The sequence below is a fragment of the Apaloderma vittatum genome, unplaced genomic scaffold (assembly GCF_000703405.1).
Source record: "Apaloderma vittatum isolate BGI_N311 unplaced genomic scaffold, ASM70340v1 scaffold1256, whole genome shotgun sequence".
Taxonomy (NCBI): domain Eukaryota; kingdom Metazoa; phylum Chordata; class Aves; order Trogoniformes; family Trogonidae; genus Apaloderma; species Apaloderma vittatum.
Window position 1 is genome coordinate 237,115 of NW_009723252.1, and position 19,066 is coordinate 256,180.

The window sequence follows — 19,066 nt, forward strand, 5'->3', positions numbered from 1 at the left end:
GGAAAGAGAAGAAAGCAAGAAGAAAGTCCACTGAAATAGGCTCTTATTTCTTTTCCTGATTCAAAAACTGGAGCTAGTTGATCTCCTACTATTTAAATTAGAAAAACTGTTGCTAGGGGCTCTGCATTTGCTTGGTATTTAACTATTAGTGTTTAGAAATCAGATCCATACAAAATACATAAGCAGCTAAAGTTTAGCTCCTGGTGCATATCAACAAAATAAAATCTGAAACTCAGCCTGGCACAAAAAAAAAAATACCCTTGTCTAAATATGTGTATAATGGAAACAAGAAACATCTATAAATATTTACATGTCAGAATTTTTTATCATGGCAGGATGAATTACCACATATATGCATATATGCATATATGTACATAAAAAAAAGATAATTGTTTCTACCACTGCCTGTATGATATACCTAGCCAAAAAGTCTACTGCAGTTAACTCCTTCACGTCAATGTTCTGGGTTTCTGTAAAAATTCATAGCACAACTCTGAGATAAAATGCTCCAGATCTACAGCCTCTCTTTTGCTTTTTGCCTAGGGCTCTCCCAATTCACCTAAACTTTTCTATGAAATGCAGCAGAAAGGGAGACACTGAAGGCTGATCCTGCAATGTTATAAGAGGTGGGTTCTTGTCTGGTGGTTTTTGGGTTTTTTTTTGTTTTTTTTTTCTTCAATAGTCACCAAAAGGAAGTGGACGTATTGCCTTTTGCGTGTCTCTGCTCAGACTTTGCACAGAAAGAGCAGAGGCAGGAAAGGTTCACAGCTTGTACACAGTTTGACCTTAATGTAACAAGTTATCTCTTCCTGGCACTGAGTGAGAGGTTAATGAAGCAGGGAACTGAACACATATTAATACATTAACTTTAACTTTGGAGATATTGAGAGAAGTAGTTTGCCATTTAACATTGTCTGAACTTTCCAAAAGTTATTTCCATTGATGTATTCACCTAGACAGAACTTTCAAATAATTAGTAAAGTCAATAAGAGCAACGTGCTCCTTAGCTGAGTCTGAAGAAGCTCTTCTCTGTAGTCTTAGCAGACTGACTCTAAGGGGTCATCTTCACTGCAATTCCATCAGATATCGCACTTACATTTTCACCTCAGTCTGGTGTTGCTTGCTATCCTTCTATATTCCTCTTTCTAAAAGTCTCAGTCAGTAACAGTTCTCAATAACATCAAAATGCATATAGAATACATTTTCTGATGTCATTGTTAATCATCATGTGCAGTTTAAAATACATTAGGAAATAAGATTATATACATATTTATCAGTGGATCTAATTTTATCCTTACTGAAGTGATGTTAATACAGACTTGTATCAACAACAATATTCTTTTTCTGGTGATCCTGTTTCTTAGACAAACAGGCAATTTTAACAGGAAAGTTATTGTTTCCCACTACATCCTACAGTAAAAAAATAAACTCTAAGGAATATCAGCATATTTTTCATCTCAGCGTTTTTTCTGTCCTTCAAAGAAAACTACCTTTTGCTGTTCATGTTACTTGGCTGGAAAAGGAAATTAAAATGTTCAGTGTTGCTGAATTATTGTTTTGAAATGCACTTAATGACATATTTGTATCTTATAACAAATTTCTATTTAAGTGGATATTTTTATAAAATTGATGATGCAAAGACCACTTGAAGTACGTATCTTTTATTAGGAAAGTCTCAAAGAGCTACATGAATGACGCCACCTTGATTATCTTTGACAGTAAAACGTGAGTTGTTTGTGGTCTCCGGAGCCAAGGAGAAGTAAAAATGGTGACCTTCTGCTGAGTCATCTTGATCCACCGCACTGATGCTTTGAATTAGCTGGAGAAAGAGATAAGCAGAATTGTTTAAGAATGAAAGCACTTACTTGTCCTTTGAAATAATAAAAGAACATATCATGTATGTTAACCTGTTGATGTTAGAGATGAGATCTACGAATATGCACTAAGTGCATGTTGTGCAGTTGCAAATACGTGCCTCCCAATCTTACTGAGACACATGTTCTGCCAATACTCTGCTTTGATTTTTCATCTGTTTGAGAGAGGCAGACATTAAAATCTTGTGAAAATGTAAAAGATTTTCTGGATCAAAAGCCAAGAGGTAAATAAAGATTCCATGAGTGAAAAAAGTAATTATATATGGTGTTTTGTCCTTTTTTTTTTTCCAAATGAAAAGTATATCGTTCTAGATTTGAACAAATCCCTCTGTACAAAATCCATTTCCTTCCAGTCCACAAGCACATTGGCATAATTCAACTGTAATATTGTAGCTTTAGTAAGTGAGATACGGTGACAAGTTCATGTGCTGAATTTTTGGTTTTGGATATTATAATAGATTGATCACGGAACTTCTTGGCTGTTTTTTCTCAAGAAAGCAGAATAGCTTTCATTCACAAATATATCAAATCAGACGCTCCTTGCAAGATAAAATAATAATAAAAAATAACAGAATCTTTAATCTTTGTAAATAAACAACCACACTAGACTTAGCATAATTAGCAGTATTTCTGCTTAAAAATAGCTTGTATCTGTGTAGTGGTGCAACTTCCCCTGCTTTCCCCCTTTCTTTTAAGATAGCTGTCACAGAGTATAACTATTTCTGAATGGAGGGCAAATCTACTTGGAAAGGTTGTGGATTGTGATTGTGAAGGTCAGAGGCCACCAGCGCACGAAGGTGCCCCTTTATGTGTTTGTCTCCTACCTTTCCTATTATGTGGGAGATGGGGAACACCAGAGCATGAAGACACCTCCTTGAGGTGCCTGGCTCCTGCTTTCCCTATTGTATTCCTGACACGCTGAAAACCCCTGGACCTTTTACCTGAGATAGATATCAGGGAACATCTCTAGCACAACCAGAGGGGGGCTGGTATGGAAAAGCACCTGACAAAGTTCGCTTATGTCAAACCCTATGCATAGCAACTCTAATGAAGACTCTTTGAGCTCATCTGGATCACTTTGGGCTATGACCAGCAACTCTGCTCAGTCAGGATGCCTCTCAGGTGCCAAACTTCTTGAGGTGATCTGCTGATAGAGGTCATAGTGAATCACTGTGAGTCATCCCCCAAGTCTCAACTATTGCCTGTTCATGAATTCCAGTGATGCATTGGACTTACTCTAAACTCAAGAAGAGGGAAATTTTAAATGTAGGCTAGTCTCTACATCCACCTCTTCATGTGTTTACATAGATATTTGCTTTCATGAGCGTGATTGTCCCTGGCATGCGCTTGATTGTCTAGATGTATCTATTTTTTATAAGTGCACACCCTGTATTTATGCACATAAACATATGCACATATAAGCACATATCTTGATTGAATTATCTTGTAGTGACTTAATATGAGTCTTACCATCTAAGGAATCTATAATCAAGTCACTATAACCTATTCTGCCTTTGTTTAATGTTTATGAGCTGCTAAAACTTATCTGTCTATGTATGTCATATCATTAATAAATTTTAAATAATGACTGATATAATCCTTGGTCAAATTCATCCTTCCTGTGACAATTTGTTACTTTTATCAGTAAATATGTAAGGATTTGGGCATCAGCATGTATTAGTGAGTATTGTCAAAGCCGGCAGGAAAGCAAACTGATGTAAGCTTACCAACTTTCAGATAAGTGTCCAGTTTGAACTCTGTCTCTATTTTATGAGTCGTCTCATGACTTGTAGATATTTGTGCCCAAGAGATTTGAAGCCTCAACTTTCCCTAAACCACAAAGCATCTGAATGCTACTAGTACTTTAGAAGTAAAACAGTAAGTCAACAGAAGTGACTACAGACTTCCATCTGTGCCTACTTTCCCGGTTAAACCATTTTTAGTTAAAGATCTAAGAGTTTAGCACAGATTCTTTTCCTTTTCAAGCAAGCTAATTTTGATGAATTCTTCACAGCAGAGTGAAAAGCGTGCCTCATACCCCAGAAGCTTTGTATTCTTAGCACTCTGCCCTTTTTATATGTGAAGTTTATTTTATTTTAGCCCTTTACATATGTGAAGTTTATTTCAAATCTGTGTTTTCACTCTGTGGAAAAATGAGGACCCTTGATATTATTTTATTGCCACTAATGAGAGGAATGATTGTTCAGTGATATACCTGGTGGCAGTGTACACAGGATGAAGTGGCTTCAGGAAATTTTTTCCCTTTGCTCAGAGCAAGTAAGACAGCTAAGGTGATGCAAATACAAGTACAGGCATGAAGGTCAAGAAATCAGGAAAAAGCAGTAACTGATCTCTAATGTTACTTGATAATAAATCATAGGCTTATTTTTATAAGGGAATATAGTTCTCAGAATATGTTCAGTATGAACAGCAATAGAGAACAAAACTACATATTCAGTCTAAAACATGAACAATGGCGCATTTTCGTTACAATATTCCACAATACACCTGGAAAAAATGAAAAGAAGGTTTGTTGGTCTTTGCCGATGATTTGTTAGTAAAATCCCCATGGCCACAGCTGAAAAAACCTTTGTATGGATGTATGTCTCTCCATATAATTCAGGGTCTATCAAGCTAGACTCAACATGTAGACGATATAGTAATCTAAAAAGACATCTTAGCCACATCTATTTATTATTACTATTTTTTAGCTTAATTATGTGTCAAAGAAAAATTACTTACCTACTTACCTACCAAAAACCCTGCAAGTATCAATTATAGATGTGATTTTTTATACTTGCAGTTTTAATTCTGATTAACTATTATTTAATCAGGAAATAACAATGTCTTTGGAAAGTATATTCGTAGGCATTTATCATATTTGAAAATCAAAAAGTTAAGGCAGTTGTGAGTTTTGCTATTTCATTTGTAACTTCTGTTGCTTTATATGCAGAATGTATTTGCTGTATAAATTTTATCTATATCTGATCCTATCAGTAGATCTCTGAGAAGTATGTATCTAGCTGAAAAATAAAACACCTTATGTTGTTTTGATCTTTACTCTGCTTTTCTAGACAAACCTAAGACTTCTATGGTTATTCTAGGCATATTCACATGCCTTTAAGGATTCATCCTAGAAGTAGGGCAAGATTTGGAATGTAAGGACAGGTCAAATCTTTATTGTTTATTTCTTACAATATCACTTCCGGTAAGATTCAGGAAAATCCAGATGGGTCTATAAAATATTCAGAGGGCAATAGGCAGCTCTGATTTTGTTTACTCCAAAGGAAAAAAAATCACCCAGAGAAAAAGAAACTCTTTCTTTATTTCTCATTTCCTAGGCTTTTGTACATCTAACCTAGGAGATTCTAGCCTTTCACCATAGAAACATAACAGATTGAAAAACTGCACTTATTGTTTGTGAGTTGAGGTTTAAAAACCTCCTACATTTTAATGTGCAAATAAAGAAAATAGAGGGAATGGCATGTTACTTCTGCAAGGGTATAACAGTTGTTGTATTGACAAGGCTAAAATTTAACTGCTGTAAAAGTTATTTCAAGTCTCATTAATCTAGAAGATTTAATAATCCAGCAGTCCATTTGAAAATGTGCATTTTCTTAAAACTGAGATTAATTCACTTGACTTTTCCTGAAAAAAATTATTTAAGTTCAAGGTAGGTGCGCCTCATTTACTGTTTCTTTCTAAGCAGGACAAGATCACTGCTGGGAATAACAAAAGCTCCCTTAATCAAAGGTCACAAAAAGATGTGGCCAGATATACTAAACTTCCCCATCCATCTGATCACTCTCAACTAATATATATAAGTATGGGAGTCTAAGATACTGGTAACAGCTCTGATCTCTCATTGATTAATTATTTTGTATAGAAGAGAATTTCTGTAAACCATTCTGGACTGAATGTCTAGCTGAGTGTTGTTTCTCTTGCAAATAACAAGTGATGGAGCAAGGAGTAGTTGACTGCCTGGTAGCCTTTATGAAAATTAATTGAAAATTTAATTCCTCAAACCCAAGTTGTCTCACTGAACTGGCAATAGGAAGATGCCTAGACGGAAGAAGAAAGCTTCTCTGCTACAGTCCTTTTCGCTTCTAAGGAACTTCTCTCTACCAAGTTCAACTTAAGGCAGGGATTGTCCATCTGAACAATCATTAATACCATTGATTTTGATGCTGGAATACTCTGAGTTTATAATTTGGAGTTCTTTGTGCATGCTCCTGTACCAAATTATAGTCTTACTATTCCCATTTGATAGGAATTAAGTAGAATCAATCATAGAATCATAGAATGGCCTAAGCTGGAAGGGATCTTAGAGATCATTTTAATCCAGCCTCCTTGTCATCAGGGATGCCACCTCTCAACTAGATCTGACAACACATGGGCACCGAACGGGAATCAAACTCGCGACCTTAGCGTTGTTAGCGCCATGCTCAACTGACTGAGCTAACCGGCCCCCTAGGAACAGATGTGCAACATTTCTCTTTCTGCTTTAGCTTCTTTAGCTTTTTTTCCCCACCCAATATCCTTCAACAGGAGCTCTGCTGTGTTTTAAAAATTGTAGGATTTTTGATTAGTGCAGTTTAATGTGTGCAAAAGATAAAAATATTCATTACTCTTTTCAACACTTGCATTTTGCAGGTAGACCTTCTACCTCTAGATCAAGGTTCTCCTTTTGACTGCTTGTATTTGTTTTGTTGAAAAGCAAATTGGCACAATATTGATCTGACTTCTCTGAGTCTACTGTAAAATATTCCTACACAATTCTAAATAAAATGGTATACATTCCAGAAAACGAATAATGATTATAAAAGTAATTTCATCACATTTAGGTGCATTTTTACATTCGTATGTGTTGATAACCTCCTCCTACCTGTTCCATTCTGCTATGAGATAACGTTGTTGAATTATGATCTACATAAAACAGAAAAAGGAAGATTCCATGGGCCACTGTGTCCACTGCTTCAAAATGCCATGAACTACAGTCAGTGCATCTACAGGTCCAGCTTAGACTAAGAGCCTGCTCAAACATCTGGTGCTTTCACAGCTTCACCATGTTCTTATGTTCTAAGGGGTACCTTTGTTGCTTTTTTTCTTTTTAACTTTTCAGTTTCTTATCACTACAGCTCAGACGTAAAAAGCATCTGAGTAAATGAAGAAGAGAACATAGCAAGGTGAAATAATGAACATGGCCTTACCAATCCCTCACTTTAGATTCTCTGCTGTCAAATATACAGGAACTCAGAATTACCAGAATAAGTATGCATTAGAGAAGATAGTATTAATTCAGAATGTAGGTGTATCCAGAGCAACTTGTCTTCAGCTGAAATCTGTTTCCTACATGTTATGAAGAAAGACTAATATCCACAAAAAAAAGACTAACATGCATGAGACTTCTAGTATAACATACTTCAAGCTTTCAAGCTTCAGTTTCAGGCCTAGTTAATTTATTAGTGCCTTGGGAATTAAGATTTCTGGGTCAAATCCATTCTTACTAAGATGTCTGTAGTATTACCTTTGGGACAGATTTGGTTCATTTTGTGTCCTGATTATTTTTATAGAATATTGCCTCTAGGATTCAACAGTTTGTAGCTAATCTACACACACATAAAGGGTAACTAGAAAGAATTAATACCACACTGTGATGGTCGTTTACTATGTCTACATAGAGTTATAAAGTCAAAAGATCCAATCAAAAGGGAATTCTGGTTTTGGATGTCTTATTAATATTCTTCTATTTGATCTGACAGAAGCTATAGCTGTAGTAGGGTAGAATTATGTTAGAGTTATTTTGAAAATAATGTATTTAATACTGGTGGTGCAGCAAAAGTGGGTTTTCAATGTGCAAAAAACGCTCATTTAGGTGTGCTTACTATATAGCTGACTTGGATTATAGGAGAACACAGAACTATAACATGAAATGATTAGTGAAAAAAATAAATTCAAAATGTCTAATAAACATGATGAATAGGTTTACAATAATGCTAAAAAACCACCTATCTTCTTTAGTTCCATTTTTATTGTAAAATTTTAAATTATAGTCTCACAAACCAATTTTTTTTTTGTCCGAAAGACATTTGTTTGAATGTCTTTCAGATGTGAAGCTAAACATTTCTGTAATTCTCACAAAACCACCAGACAGGGACATGAAGGTCAATACTCATTGAAGAAAAGCAGACATAGAAATTTTTACAGCCTTTCGGAGAATCCAAAGCTTCTGGATTGACGCTACCGTTAACTGCCTCTGAGTCTGGATAATTAGGACAACAATTAGTTTTATTCATGATACACTTCATATTCTTTATGATAGCCCAATATACTCTAAAGCTATGTAAAAAACCCTTATTTGCCATATGACTCTACATTGTGTTTCTTGTAAACCAGGAAGACACCAAGAAAAAGTAATCCAAATAAGAAACCTTTTTTTTGACAACATCATTCCCTTTGCAGTGTTTTTCATTCTTTTCCCAAAAAACCTATAAGCTGTGGGATGCAAATATATTTTGGAGTATCTCATGAAAGTAGATACAACTCAGCTGATATCAGGGAAGCAAGTGAATTTGAGAGGTGTAGAACATCTCTGAGAATATCTCTCAGTATTATTTCCAGCTAGATGGATAGAAATGCCTACTTTAGAAATTGAAATGTGATAGAACATCTGTACAAGGTTTGATCTCAACTTGTAACATGTAAGCAGATTTCTGAGTTATTCGGAATTGATTGCAGAAATATGGCTAAGATAAAAAGGCATGTAATGTCCTGATTAAGCCATTCAACTATTTAAACTGATTCTTCTGAAATGTAAATTGTGCTATTCAGTGGACAGCCAAGGCATCTATAAAATATTTTTTAACATTTTGGCTTCTTGGCGATAAAAATAAAGAAGTTTTTTTTCTGTGAGTAAAAACTTTAAAAAAGGATAGTGCCACTGAAAAAATACATCAGTTTCAATTCTATTTTAAATCATAAACATTGACTAAAATATCATAAACATTGACTGTGCTAATTATGCAATTTATTAGCAATTTCCTGTTGTCTTTCCTAAGATATTTTGTTAGTAAGATTATTTAACATTACTGTCATTACAGTCAATGTTAACATTATTTTAGAAAAGACTAAACTAAAGATGCTTGTGCCTCTCAAAAGCCTATAGCTATATAAAAAGAAAATATGTCCAAAAAACTAGAGTAACATTTTATCTACCTGTAAAATGGGAAAAATATCCTGATCATCCAGTAATTACAATGTTAAAGAGGAGTAATTCTGTATTTTGTTTTTGAAGACTTTATTATTATTGTTACTACTATTACTCTCTACACTGCCATTTTCTCCAGGGGTTCTCAAAATACTTAAAATACAGGTATTTAATTTTTATTGAAAACTAGCCACTAATGAGGTAGCATACAGATGCTATTTGTCAACTATAAAAACCCTGGCAAATAAATCACCTGGATTTCTATGTTGCAGGCAAGTCCAAAATATGCATCGCAAACATCCATTTTATAAGCTTCCATATTTAATTTACGGTGTCTTGAAGACAGGGAACATGAAGTGGCATTTGCTTCAATGCCTGTACTTTGATCTGTCAATGAGTTACCGAGAGACCAAAAGAAATGGTTTACTCCAAGTACCTCTGAACCAGGTGCAGCCTTTGCAGAGTGGAAAATTACCGAATGCAGAACAAACAAACCAACTGCTGATAGAGAAATATATAAATGGATAAAAGAAAAACCCAAACAAACTATAAAGAATTCTCTTTGCTACAAAGAAAGCTTTTTTTAACTGTGGTCTAATCAAGGTGAAAGTAAACCAAGCTGGTGTAGAAAGAAAGGCTCTGTGATTCAGAAATCAAAACAGCAAAACGTTTGAATGGGACCATCACAAATAGTCCAAAGGTCTCTTTTGTATGTCCAAAGAATTCTTTAAAGTGGTGAAAAAAACATAGATTTTTCTGTCTACAGCTTTTTTGTTGTTGCTTTTTTTGTTGCTCATTTTGTCCTTTTTTTTTTTTTTTTTAAACATTGAATATCCTGTTTTCGGGTTTTTTTTGCCATTTTCTTTTAAACTCCTGTGTGGAGCCTAGTGGCATGCTTATTGCACAGTTTAGGGCTTAGGCTGTAGAACTGGATCACTTTTTTAAAAAGAAAGAAGTAAAGCCTTAGAGGAAAACAAAGAGTCAGCAGTGTACCTGTGAGGTTAAGGCAGCTGACTGATGTGACCCCATTCACCTAGGAGACAGGAGGAAATGAAAAACCCCTTCCAGGGAAGGGTGTTAAATATGACAATCCCACAAGCTGCCGGCAGGGGAGGAGGCTGCAAGGGCTGTGACTTAAAAATCTTCAGATTTCCACTGAAATAGTCCAGGTTTGAAGTAATTTCACAATAAAAGATTTTTAACAGAAGACCACAATGAATCTGGTATGAATCTGGTTTAAGTCTGGTTCTTCCAGACTGCATTATGTTCTTGCTGAAAATGCTAGACTTATTTTTAACTTCTGCAACATGAACATGAGCATGAATCAAACATTCATTTTATGGTTTTTTTGGGAGGGTTGTTCTGTCTCTATTTCTCTGTTATCGATTTTGGTAGACAAACAAGGAAACGTATTGATTTTGTATTAAAAGGGGAAAAATACACGTCAGTCTTCTGAAATCTGTATTTCAAACATACGTATATCAACATAATAATTTTGGACATAGACAAAACACAGGAAACAGTAACATCTCAGATCAAATCTTCATCAAAATGGGAAAACAAATGTCTAACTTCTTCATATTTACCTGGCCAGAAACTGCATTTTCACAGACAAATGTTTCATAATACTTAGGCAATTCTGGTGCATGATCATTAATATCAAGAACTTGGATATATACATTAGCCTCTGAAATTTTTTCAGGATTTCCTAAGGGTTAAAAAAAGACAGAAACTAAAAGTTACAATCTACTACATATTTTAAACTAAGGTAGGCATTAGAAAATTTACATATTCTGCAGAGAAGAAAATAGTCACTGAGACCTGGTAACACATTTTATATTAAATCTTTTTAATGGTGTCAGATATATCCTATATATATAAAAGGACATTTTCTTTCTTTGCTTCTTCTCTGTCCACAAAAGGTGTAAAAAGAGGTGGGGCATTGGTTTTGTTCTTCTTTTTCAGCAATTCATCCTATTATAATAGTATATCTCGACACGTATAAGGATATTTCCATGTAAAATTTTGGATTTGTTCACTCTCTCATTTATCAAGTCAGAAATCAATTTAAACATTAAAACCAAAATCTGATCTGGAGAAATTAAATGAAGTTTTGTTCTCAAAGATCAATTCACTGTACTAATATGTGTAAGGGTACGTGGAAGGAGAGTGTCTGCTCCTCTAAAGGTATCTGGTCAAGTATTTTACTCAGTGTTCATAAGAAAAGGAAGAAGCCATAAACGAGAACATACAGGGACACAAACCTGAGGGACAAAGGGTGGGGGTGATGAGAACCAGACCTGATCAAACACACTAATTGATGGGAACATGTGAGAGTGTGAGGAAATCTATTCCTACAAACTTATCAGACTGGGGACCTTGTCATTTGGGACACAGAGGGAGAGAAAGGGGAAGACAGAAACAAAATACACCAAGACAAACCTGACAGAGCAAAAATGGAGACAATGACAAGAAACAAACTTCCTGATAACTGGTGGCTATCCAGAAACCCCAGGGCAACAATTCTGCTAGACTAACCTGGATTTTGCAACTGATAAGTCTGTAAACCAGAGGGACCATAGACCTGGAGGGATGTGGGAATCAGTAAAGATGTAATAGAGGAGGCAGAAAAAAAGGGATATAAAAAAGGGGCTGGTTGTCTGTAAAATGGGGCTAGTCAGTACACATGAATGGCTGAGCCCTATATCTGATCACCAGTCAGTCCTATTATCTTGCATCTTCTTATTAAATCATTTCTTAGCTATCTCTTGGCACAGTCTCACTCTCCACCATTGCATGTATATACATTGCATGGATATACATGTATATACAATGTATATACATGCATGTATATACATTGCATGTATATGTGTGCTGCACAGGCTAAGTACCAGCCACTGGTGAGACCTGCATATGCGTGAGTGGAAACTGTTGCCAGCTGCTGGAGTCAGTCAGGGTGGGCTGGGTGTCCCTAGCCCATGGTGAGTGAGGAGCACAGGCGACAAGTGTCTATATCTTCCCCAGATTGGGTGTATGTGGGGTGTGTGTGTGTGTTTTCATTAGAAAACTTTCAGATGGACACAATCACATCTAGGGAGTCCTTGGATCTGGGTCAGATGCTCAGGGGTGTCCGTGCAGGTACACTGAGGGAGGAACTTGTGAATGTGAGGTGCATAAGGGATGAGTATGTGAGTGCTGTGGATTTGCCAATGAACATCGATCTAGACCAGCTGGTGAGTCAGGGACCCATGAAGCAGTTAAGGGGACCCTGGATCTGGGGAGGGATGCCAGGTGGACAGACAGTCCATGTAGAGTACTGAAGGGATCCGTGAGTGTGTGGATGTGCCTGTGAACCTGGGGAGTGGTGTGTGTGGGTGTGTGTGTGTCGCTGCACTAGAGACCTTCTGTCTTTTTAGGCGAAGAGGAGGGCACTTGTCTCTCTGTCACTGTGGTTTATCCAAGCCCTGTAATTAGGATGTAGGTGCTGCTGAAGACAGCACCTTGTCTGTGGCAGTCTGTGTGACTGGCTTCATCAGCGTCCTCTGAGTCTATGTCTCTGGGACACGTGCTCAGCTTTGCTACAGGTTGAGCCTGCAAACTAGAAAGTGTCAACGTCATCAGTGAGCCTGAGCTGAGGCCTGGAGTCTCCGAGCACTGAGCTGGGCTCCAGTGGCCAGCGGGATGGTCCTGGGCTGGAGAGGCAGGAGGAGGAGGCTGCAGTTTCTGACATCACGTAACATCGGGGATACCGCAACAATCGGTGACAACCCTTTGAAAAGTTCTGTTACTTTTCCTCTTCTTTAGTATTTTGAAATTTTGATGCTTTGGGAGAAAATTTCACCAAAATTCACATGCTTGGAAACTATTTCTGTCATGGCTAGACGTGGAGTAATTGCAGTGATACTCAACCCTAGCCAAGACAGAAAACTGAGACTTTGAACTTGGAACAACAGAACTATTCTATCCACTGGTCTCCAAACACATATTTGCAAAGAAGTCTGATTTTGCCCTGGCATAGTCAAAGCATTACAGCTGACAGATTTCATAGATTGAGCTTATAGTTTTATTCCAATTATTATTTGCACAACAGAAACTATACTGCTTCTGTTATACAAGTATATTTTATTACTGTATATATCTAAAGTCACTGTATTACTATGGTTTTAGATATAAAGACTATGTCAGTATGGCTTATTCCTGTATGAAAAGTAAAATAAATTCTGCTAATATAAAGCACTTTTCCCCTGCACTTACTGCACTTACACAAGGTTATATTGCTATAACTACCTCAGACAAGGAAAAGCCAGATCTAACTATACTAGTTTCATGGTACAAAAGCTGTGTGTAGATTAGGTTGAAAAAAGCTATTTGTTGATGTAATAAAAATGTTTATAAATATGTCACCTGAAACCAAGGGGTGGAAGATCTGCAGATACAGCATTCTTCTGGAGAAACTGGCTGCTCATGGTTTGGACAGGCATAGTCTTCACTGGATAAAAAAATGGCTTGATGGCTGGATCCAAAGAGTGGTAGTGAATGGAGTTAAATCCTCACTTACATGGCATGGCGTCTACCTTCCCCACAACGTAATTTATTACTCTAGTAGGCAAGAAGTTCACGGCAACAGTAATGTTCAAATTAACTTGGATGTGTTGCTGGGTAAAGACCACAATGAAGATGTTTTTCCAGTGAACAACATGATCTTAGGACATTCCAGGAATACTAAATATCTGTCAACCTCAATATCTATCAATATCTCAGTCTGCTCTGTCTAAACCAGAAATCTGTCACTCACAAATACTTTTATTATAGTTAAAATATGCCTCAAGATGGGTGCTAATGACACTGCTTCTGATCTGTTCAGAAGTCCTCAAGGCATTTTCTTAAGTTAGTCAAATGGACCTTTAAGAGAAAAACAAAACCTACTCCTTTGTGCCTCACTTCAAACTGTACAGGTTTGGTTCGTTCTTACATTGCTTTTTTAATGTATAATTCACTAGTTGCTTGGAGCAAACATTTGTTTTCTTGGATCTCATAGAATCTGTGTTGATAGCTTTGAGACTTCTGCCAAAGGAAATGGCAGCAAAAGCAACTACCACAGAGATAAAGGTCTAGATACTCAGCAGTTTCACATTTCTATTTCTTCTGCGAAATCATTAGAGTTGTGTTAATTTAACAAAGTTTATGATCTGTCAGAGTCATCTGAAAACTACATTTTTATGGAATGAATGTTGAATCCCAACATCCATAACAATATAACAGGCAATGAAACAATGCTTGACTTTATTTTTTTTTTTTAAAATAAACGTAAAAAATTTACAACACTTATTAGGAGACAAGGAATACTTTGGTGGCTTCAGTCTTGTACAAAGTGGCATGGGAAGGACCCAGCTATCTTTGTCTATTCACAACTTGCTTATTCACAAGATTTATGGGTACTATGTTGGCTTTAAAACCTACACTTTGCTTTCATAAATATTTAGATAGAACCTTTTAGCCTAGAGTCGCCATTCATATTTGTTTTCTCTCACCAGTGAGAGCAATTAGGCATTGGAATAGTTTTTCAAGAGATATGGTGAATTGCTCAACCTTAGACAGTTTTAAGGCTCAGCTTGACAGGGTGCTCAGCCATCTCATTTAAACTGTATTTCTTTACCTCAAAGGGTTGGGCTACATGATCCTTGAGGTCCCTTCCAACCCAGTAATCTATGATTCTAAATAACCCTTCTTTTTTATTTATTTTTATTAATAGTCTTGTTTCTACTTCCTGACCATATACAGGTTGTTGAGTTGTTGTTTTTGGTTTTAGTATGTTTGTTTGTTTGTTTTGGTTTGTGGTTTTGGTTTTTTGTCTTCAGCATATGGTTAAATGACAAGGAACAGCATTTCTGATATTTTTGTTGGAACATAACAGTACAGAAATTTTCAATCAGTCTCAAGTAAATATTCAATGAAGATTTTGGGTGAAGCAAAGTGACCGCTTTGGTTTCAATTGGTGAAGATGGTAGGCAACACTTATTTTGTCTTTTATCTCTCACAGAGGAAAACAGTTTTCAGAATTTGAATACAGCTATTGTACTTGTATCCTACACTAAGCTAAAGATCTTCCAATAAGCAGAAAATTTCTTTGTCATAATCCCCTTGAGAGAAATCAGAAATTGAAAAGCAAGGTTTGAGAGAAGAGGATATCAAATGAAATAGGATGGATCAGTCTGAAGAACAAAGTTGATGTTTTAATTAAAAGGGACTTACTTAATTTAGTAACTTACTTATTTTGGCACTATATGAGCAGAAAAGCAGTGACCATCTCTAGCAACAAAGATGAGAGAACTTAATATTTGCAGAGAATTAAAGAAAGCTTGATGTCAGAAGTCAGTAGAAGGAAATTTGTACTAGAAATATTAATAAGAGTAATAATAATAATAATAATAGCTATAATTTAAGTTAAAGCAAATTACTACCTAAAGGAAATGGACACAAATTATTTTTTAAAAAGGGACTAATCTAAAAAGTCAGAAGTCTATCAACAAAGGTATATATGATCAAAATGGAGTGACAATTAAATATTAAATTAATGATATATTCTTTGTCCAAAACCTTCAAAGACCTATAAATTCCGTACTCATATAGGAGGTCTGGACCCGCACTGGAAGGACATCTTCAAGACTTAGTAGGAAAATGATTGTTGTCTCTTGTGTGTAAGTTTGCTTATGACTGGTAGTGCACTTTCCTAATGGCTGTGTAGAGAAATGAGGAACAAAATAAGCTTGAGCCAGCTGCTATAATTGGGAGATTTGTTGGTCATGTGTAGTTCAATAAAGAGAAAGCTGAAGCAGATATTCATCTTCTAATTGCATTAATTGTCAGTCAATCCTTATCTGACTCAGAAAATCAGTGTTAAGTAAAGCTGATGACTTAAAGATTTCTTGCTCTCATACATGACTAGAAAGCTGTTGTTTATGCTTCAGCCTTGTACTAGGTGGAAGCTGATTACAACCCAGTAAAAACTGATCAAAGGAAACTTGATTTCTTTGGAGCTAGAACCAGCTAGGGCATAAAGTGGAATAAGACTCAACAGAATGCAGGTTAAACTGCTTGCATTTAGGGTCCAATGAATTAGATCTACTCCTGTGTACTTTTAAAACATGCTTTCTCAATGGTATGAGGATAGGATGATCCACACAAGTCTGCAACAACAGAGGCAAGTTCCTCTTACTAATCTCTATCATTGCAATGCAGACAAAAATCTTCTGTCTTTTATGAATACTAGAACCTCAATAGGCCCCTGGAGGGGTTACTGTTGTAACAAAGTTTCAGTATCTGTCTCAACTACAATGAATACCTTGTGCGGATGGCATTTTGATTTGGCTTCAGTGGAGCCAAAATGTCATCCACCAAATGTCTCATGCATATGGTGTATATTGTATTTCAAGGAATAAAATGCTACTAGTTCATGATATAAATCATTTCAGGTGTCACCAGACCAAGGTGACTTATCTTCAATGCTTTTGAATATACTGTTATAGACAGTGACCATTAAAGAAAAAAGAATAAGAATGTGAAGATAATGAGGGCTCGGTTTCTGTACAATAACTTGCATTACAGACTCGCTTTCTTTTGCTGCAGGAGACACATTCATTTGTAACATTTGGTTCCTTCCTATTTTATGGTTTAACTAAACAGAAAAGTCCAGACCAAAGTCATCCTGCTGTGTTTCCATAGTGCTATTCGAGACATGATAAAAAAAATGCCAGAGATCAATTTTACCAACACCTGCCAGCTGCCCAACAACATGAGAAGCAAAATACATTCATGCTTAAAAACTCACAGAGAAGCTGAAAAGGGAGAAAATACTATCAAATCTCAAACACAAAATAAAGACTTCAATGAAAATGGGTACTGACTATCTTATATTAAACTTCTTGCAGTAATATACTTCATGTACATAGGGAATTCTGCCTTTTGGGAAGAGTGCAATTTATGAATATGTATTTAAAGTAGTCTTAGCTATAAATAGCATTTACTGAGATTTGGGATTAAAGAAACATGATAAAAGTATATGGCAAAACCTGTCTGGTTTATTGACTGGACTCTAGATTCATATGTTTTTTCTCCTTTGTGAGGATGGATGTGATTCGTTTTTAAATAATATCCCAATAATCTTGTTAAAACACCTTATAAACCAGTAGCTGTTAAATTTCAGAGTTAAGGCAACAAGATCACCAAAAGCACAGAGGAAATTCGCATTTGACTTTCAAACCAAACTGACAGGTGAAATCTATATAAAGGATGATTCACATATTTAATTGTCACTGAAGAGAAGTCTAGCTGATTTAGGCCTTACATTCACAATTAATGAGCCACAGGTTTCTAACTGGTGTTAATTTAGATCCTGGCTAATTTCACACTAGTCAAAAATCTGGTATGAAATTAACCAGGGTTTAATTTAACATAAGATCTTGCACTGCAGGAACAATTCATATGCTTCAGTGTAACTTGAAAGCGTTACAGTCTCAATCTTATTACAATTTCCTTTCTGTTTTTATAAGGTCATCTTTTATGAAAGAGCACAGGACCTTAGAGCTCAAATACATTCCACTTCTATTTAACTAATCATTTTAATAATGCTCCTTAATGTAGCAAGCAACAGTAATATAATAAGAAGCATGTATTCTCCTCTTTAAAAGAAGGTATGTTCAGAGGAAGATTGCAGTTCACAGTATATAAAACACAGCATCGCTTGAATTTCTTACTCACTTGTTTCTGTGGCTGTAACAGTTATGTTGTGCCAAGAAGCGATCTCTCGGTCCAGAGGTTGAGTTGTAATGATTGTTCCATTGTATTCATTGATGCTGAACAATCTCTTTAAATGCCTGCTGTGGACAAAGGAGTACCTGCACCAGAAAAAGTAGAGATTCCTTAACACTAAAGCGTTCCGTCAGAGACAAGGACATAGAAAGCCATTGTCAGCTGAGAAAACAGAGCTGTGCATATATACATACAAATGTGTGCTGCAACAACTCAGAAATCATGAAAAATGTACGCTTATAAACATTTAAAATTCACTGCTGCCAAGATCAAAGCTCTTCTTTTTATAAAACTAAATATGTCTCAGATCTATATTAATGTGAACTGAATCTGAAATGCATTATTCATTCTTACTTCTAAGCCAGGCTCACAGCAGGTGAATGACTTCGTTGAAAAGAAACAGCAAAAGTGCCACTTGTGAAATGAATAACACTAACAGCTAAGTGGAGGCATAATGGCAAATCTATTTTATCATTGCTGGCATGCTCTGATGCTGAGGGAACAGGCATTATAAAGAAAGATAGACAACTATCTGTAATGAGGTGACACCTAGGCAGGGTACAAAATTCTAATGCAAGAGGCGACTGCAAACACATCCAGCGTTCCTGAGTCTTCACTGAGAAGTCTTCAGATGCTGTGTCCATATGCACACATGCACACACACACATATATATATGTACACATATATAACATTCAGATTGCCATAGTCTAGCCACTGGTGACAGGCCAACACACCAAAGATACCGGTTCAAATGATAGGGATATTTACTGATACTTTTCTTTACATATATTAAAAAAAAAAAGACCTTATGTCACAGTTCCAAATAGAGTCTATTTCATGGAAATAAAATCTGTTTGAAAAGCTGAAAGGTTCTTAACACTCCAGTCAGGAATTCCCACATGCAAATATTCCCTCTTTTATAGTACCTTTAACTGGGCTTGACAAAGTCCTTCTATCTCCTGTTAGCACTCAGGATTCCAGCACAGATTATGTGCCAGGAGTTGGATGACTCTTTAACTTGTTATTTATAGTTACTTTTTGTCTGTTTTGAAAATCAGTAAGAGGATAAATCAGGGAACCAACACCACACAGCCACTGAAAGTTCTTATCATTTGAGCTACAGATTTGACAGTTATAAACCTCTATTCTAAGGATTTACAATTCTATTTTTATGTG

General features: G+C 36.0%; 1 protein-coding gene across 1 annotated transcript in view; it reads right to left on the reverse strand.

Moving 5' to 3' along the window:
• LOC104275929 (cadherin-19-like) overlaps positions 1-17,975 on the reverse strand; it is a gene marked incomplete at its 5' end in the record, with an annotated part of 23,332 nt that extends 5,357 nt beyond the window's left edge. The window contains 3 exons of the mRNA XM_009872031.1: positions 1,702-1,819; positions 10,668-10,789; positions 17,839-17,975. Coding sequence (XP_009870333.1) covers positions 1,702-1,819; positions 10,668-10,789; positions 17,839-17,975 — 377 coding nt within the window. The remainder of the gene's footprint in view (positions 1-1,701; positions 1,820-10,667; positions 10,790-17,838) is intronic.
• Positions 17,976-19,066: the final 1,091 nt, after the last annotated feature.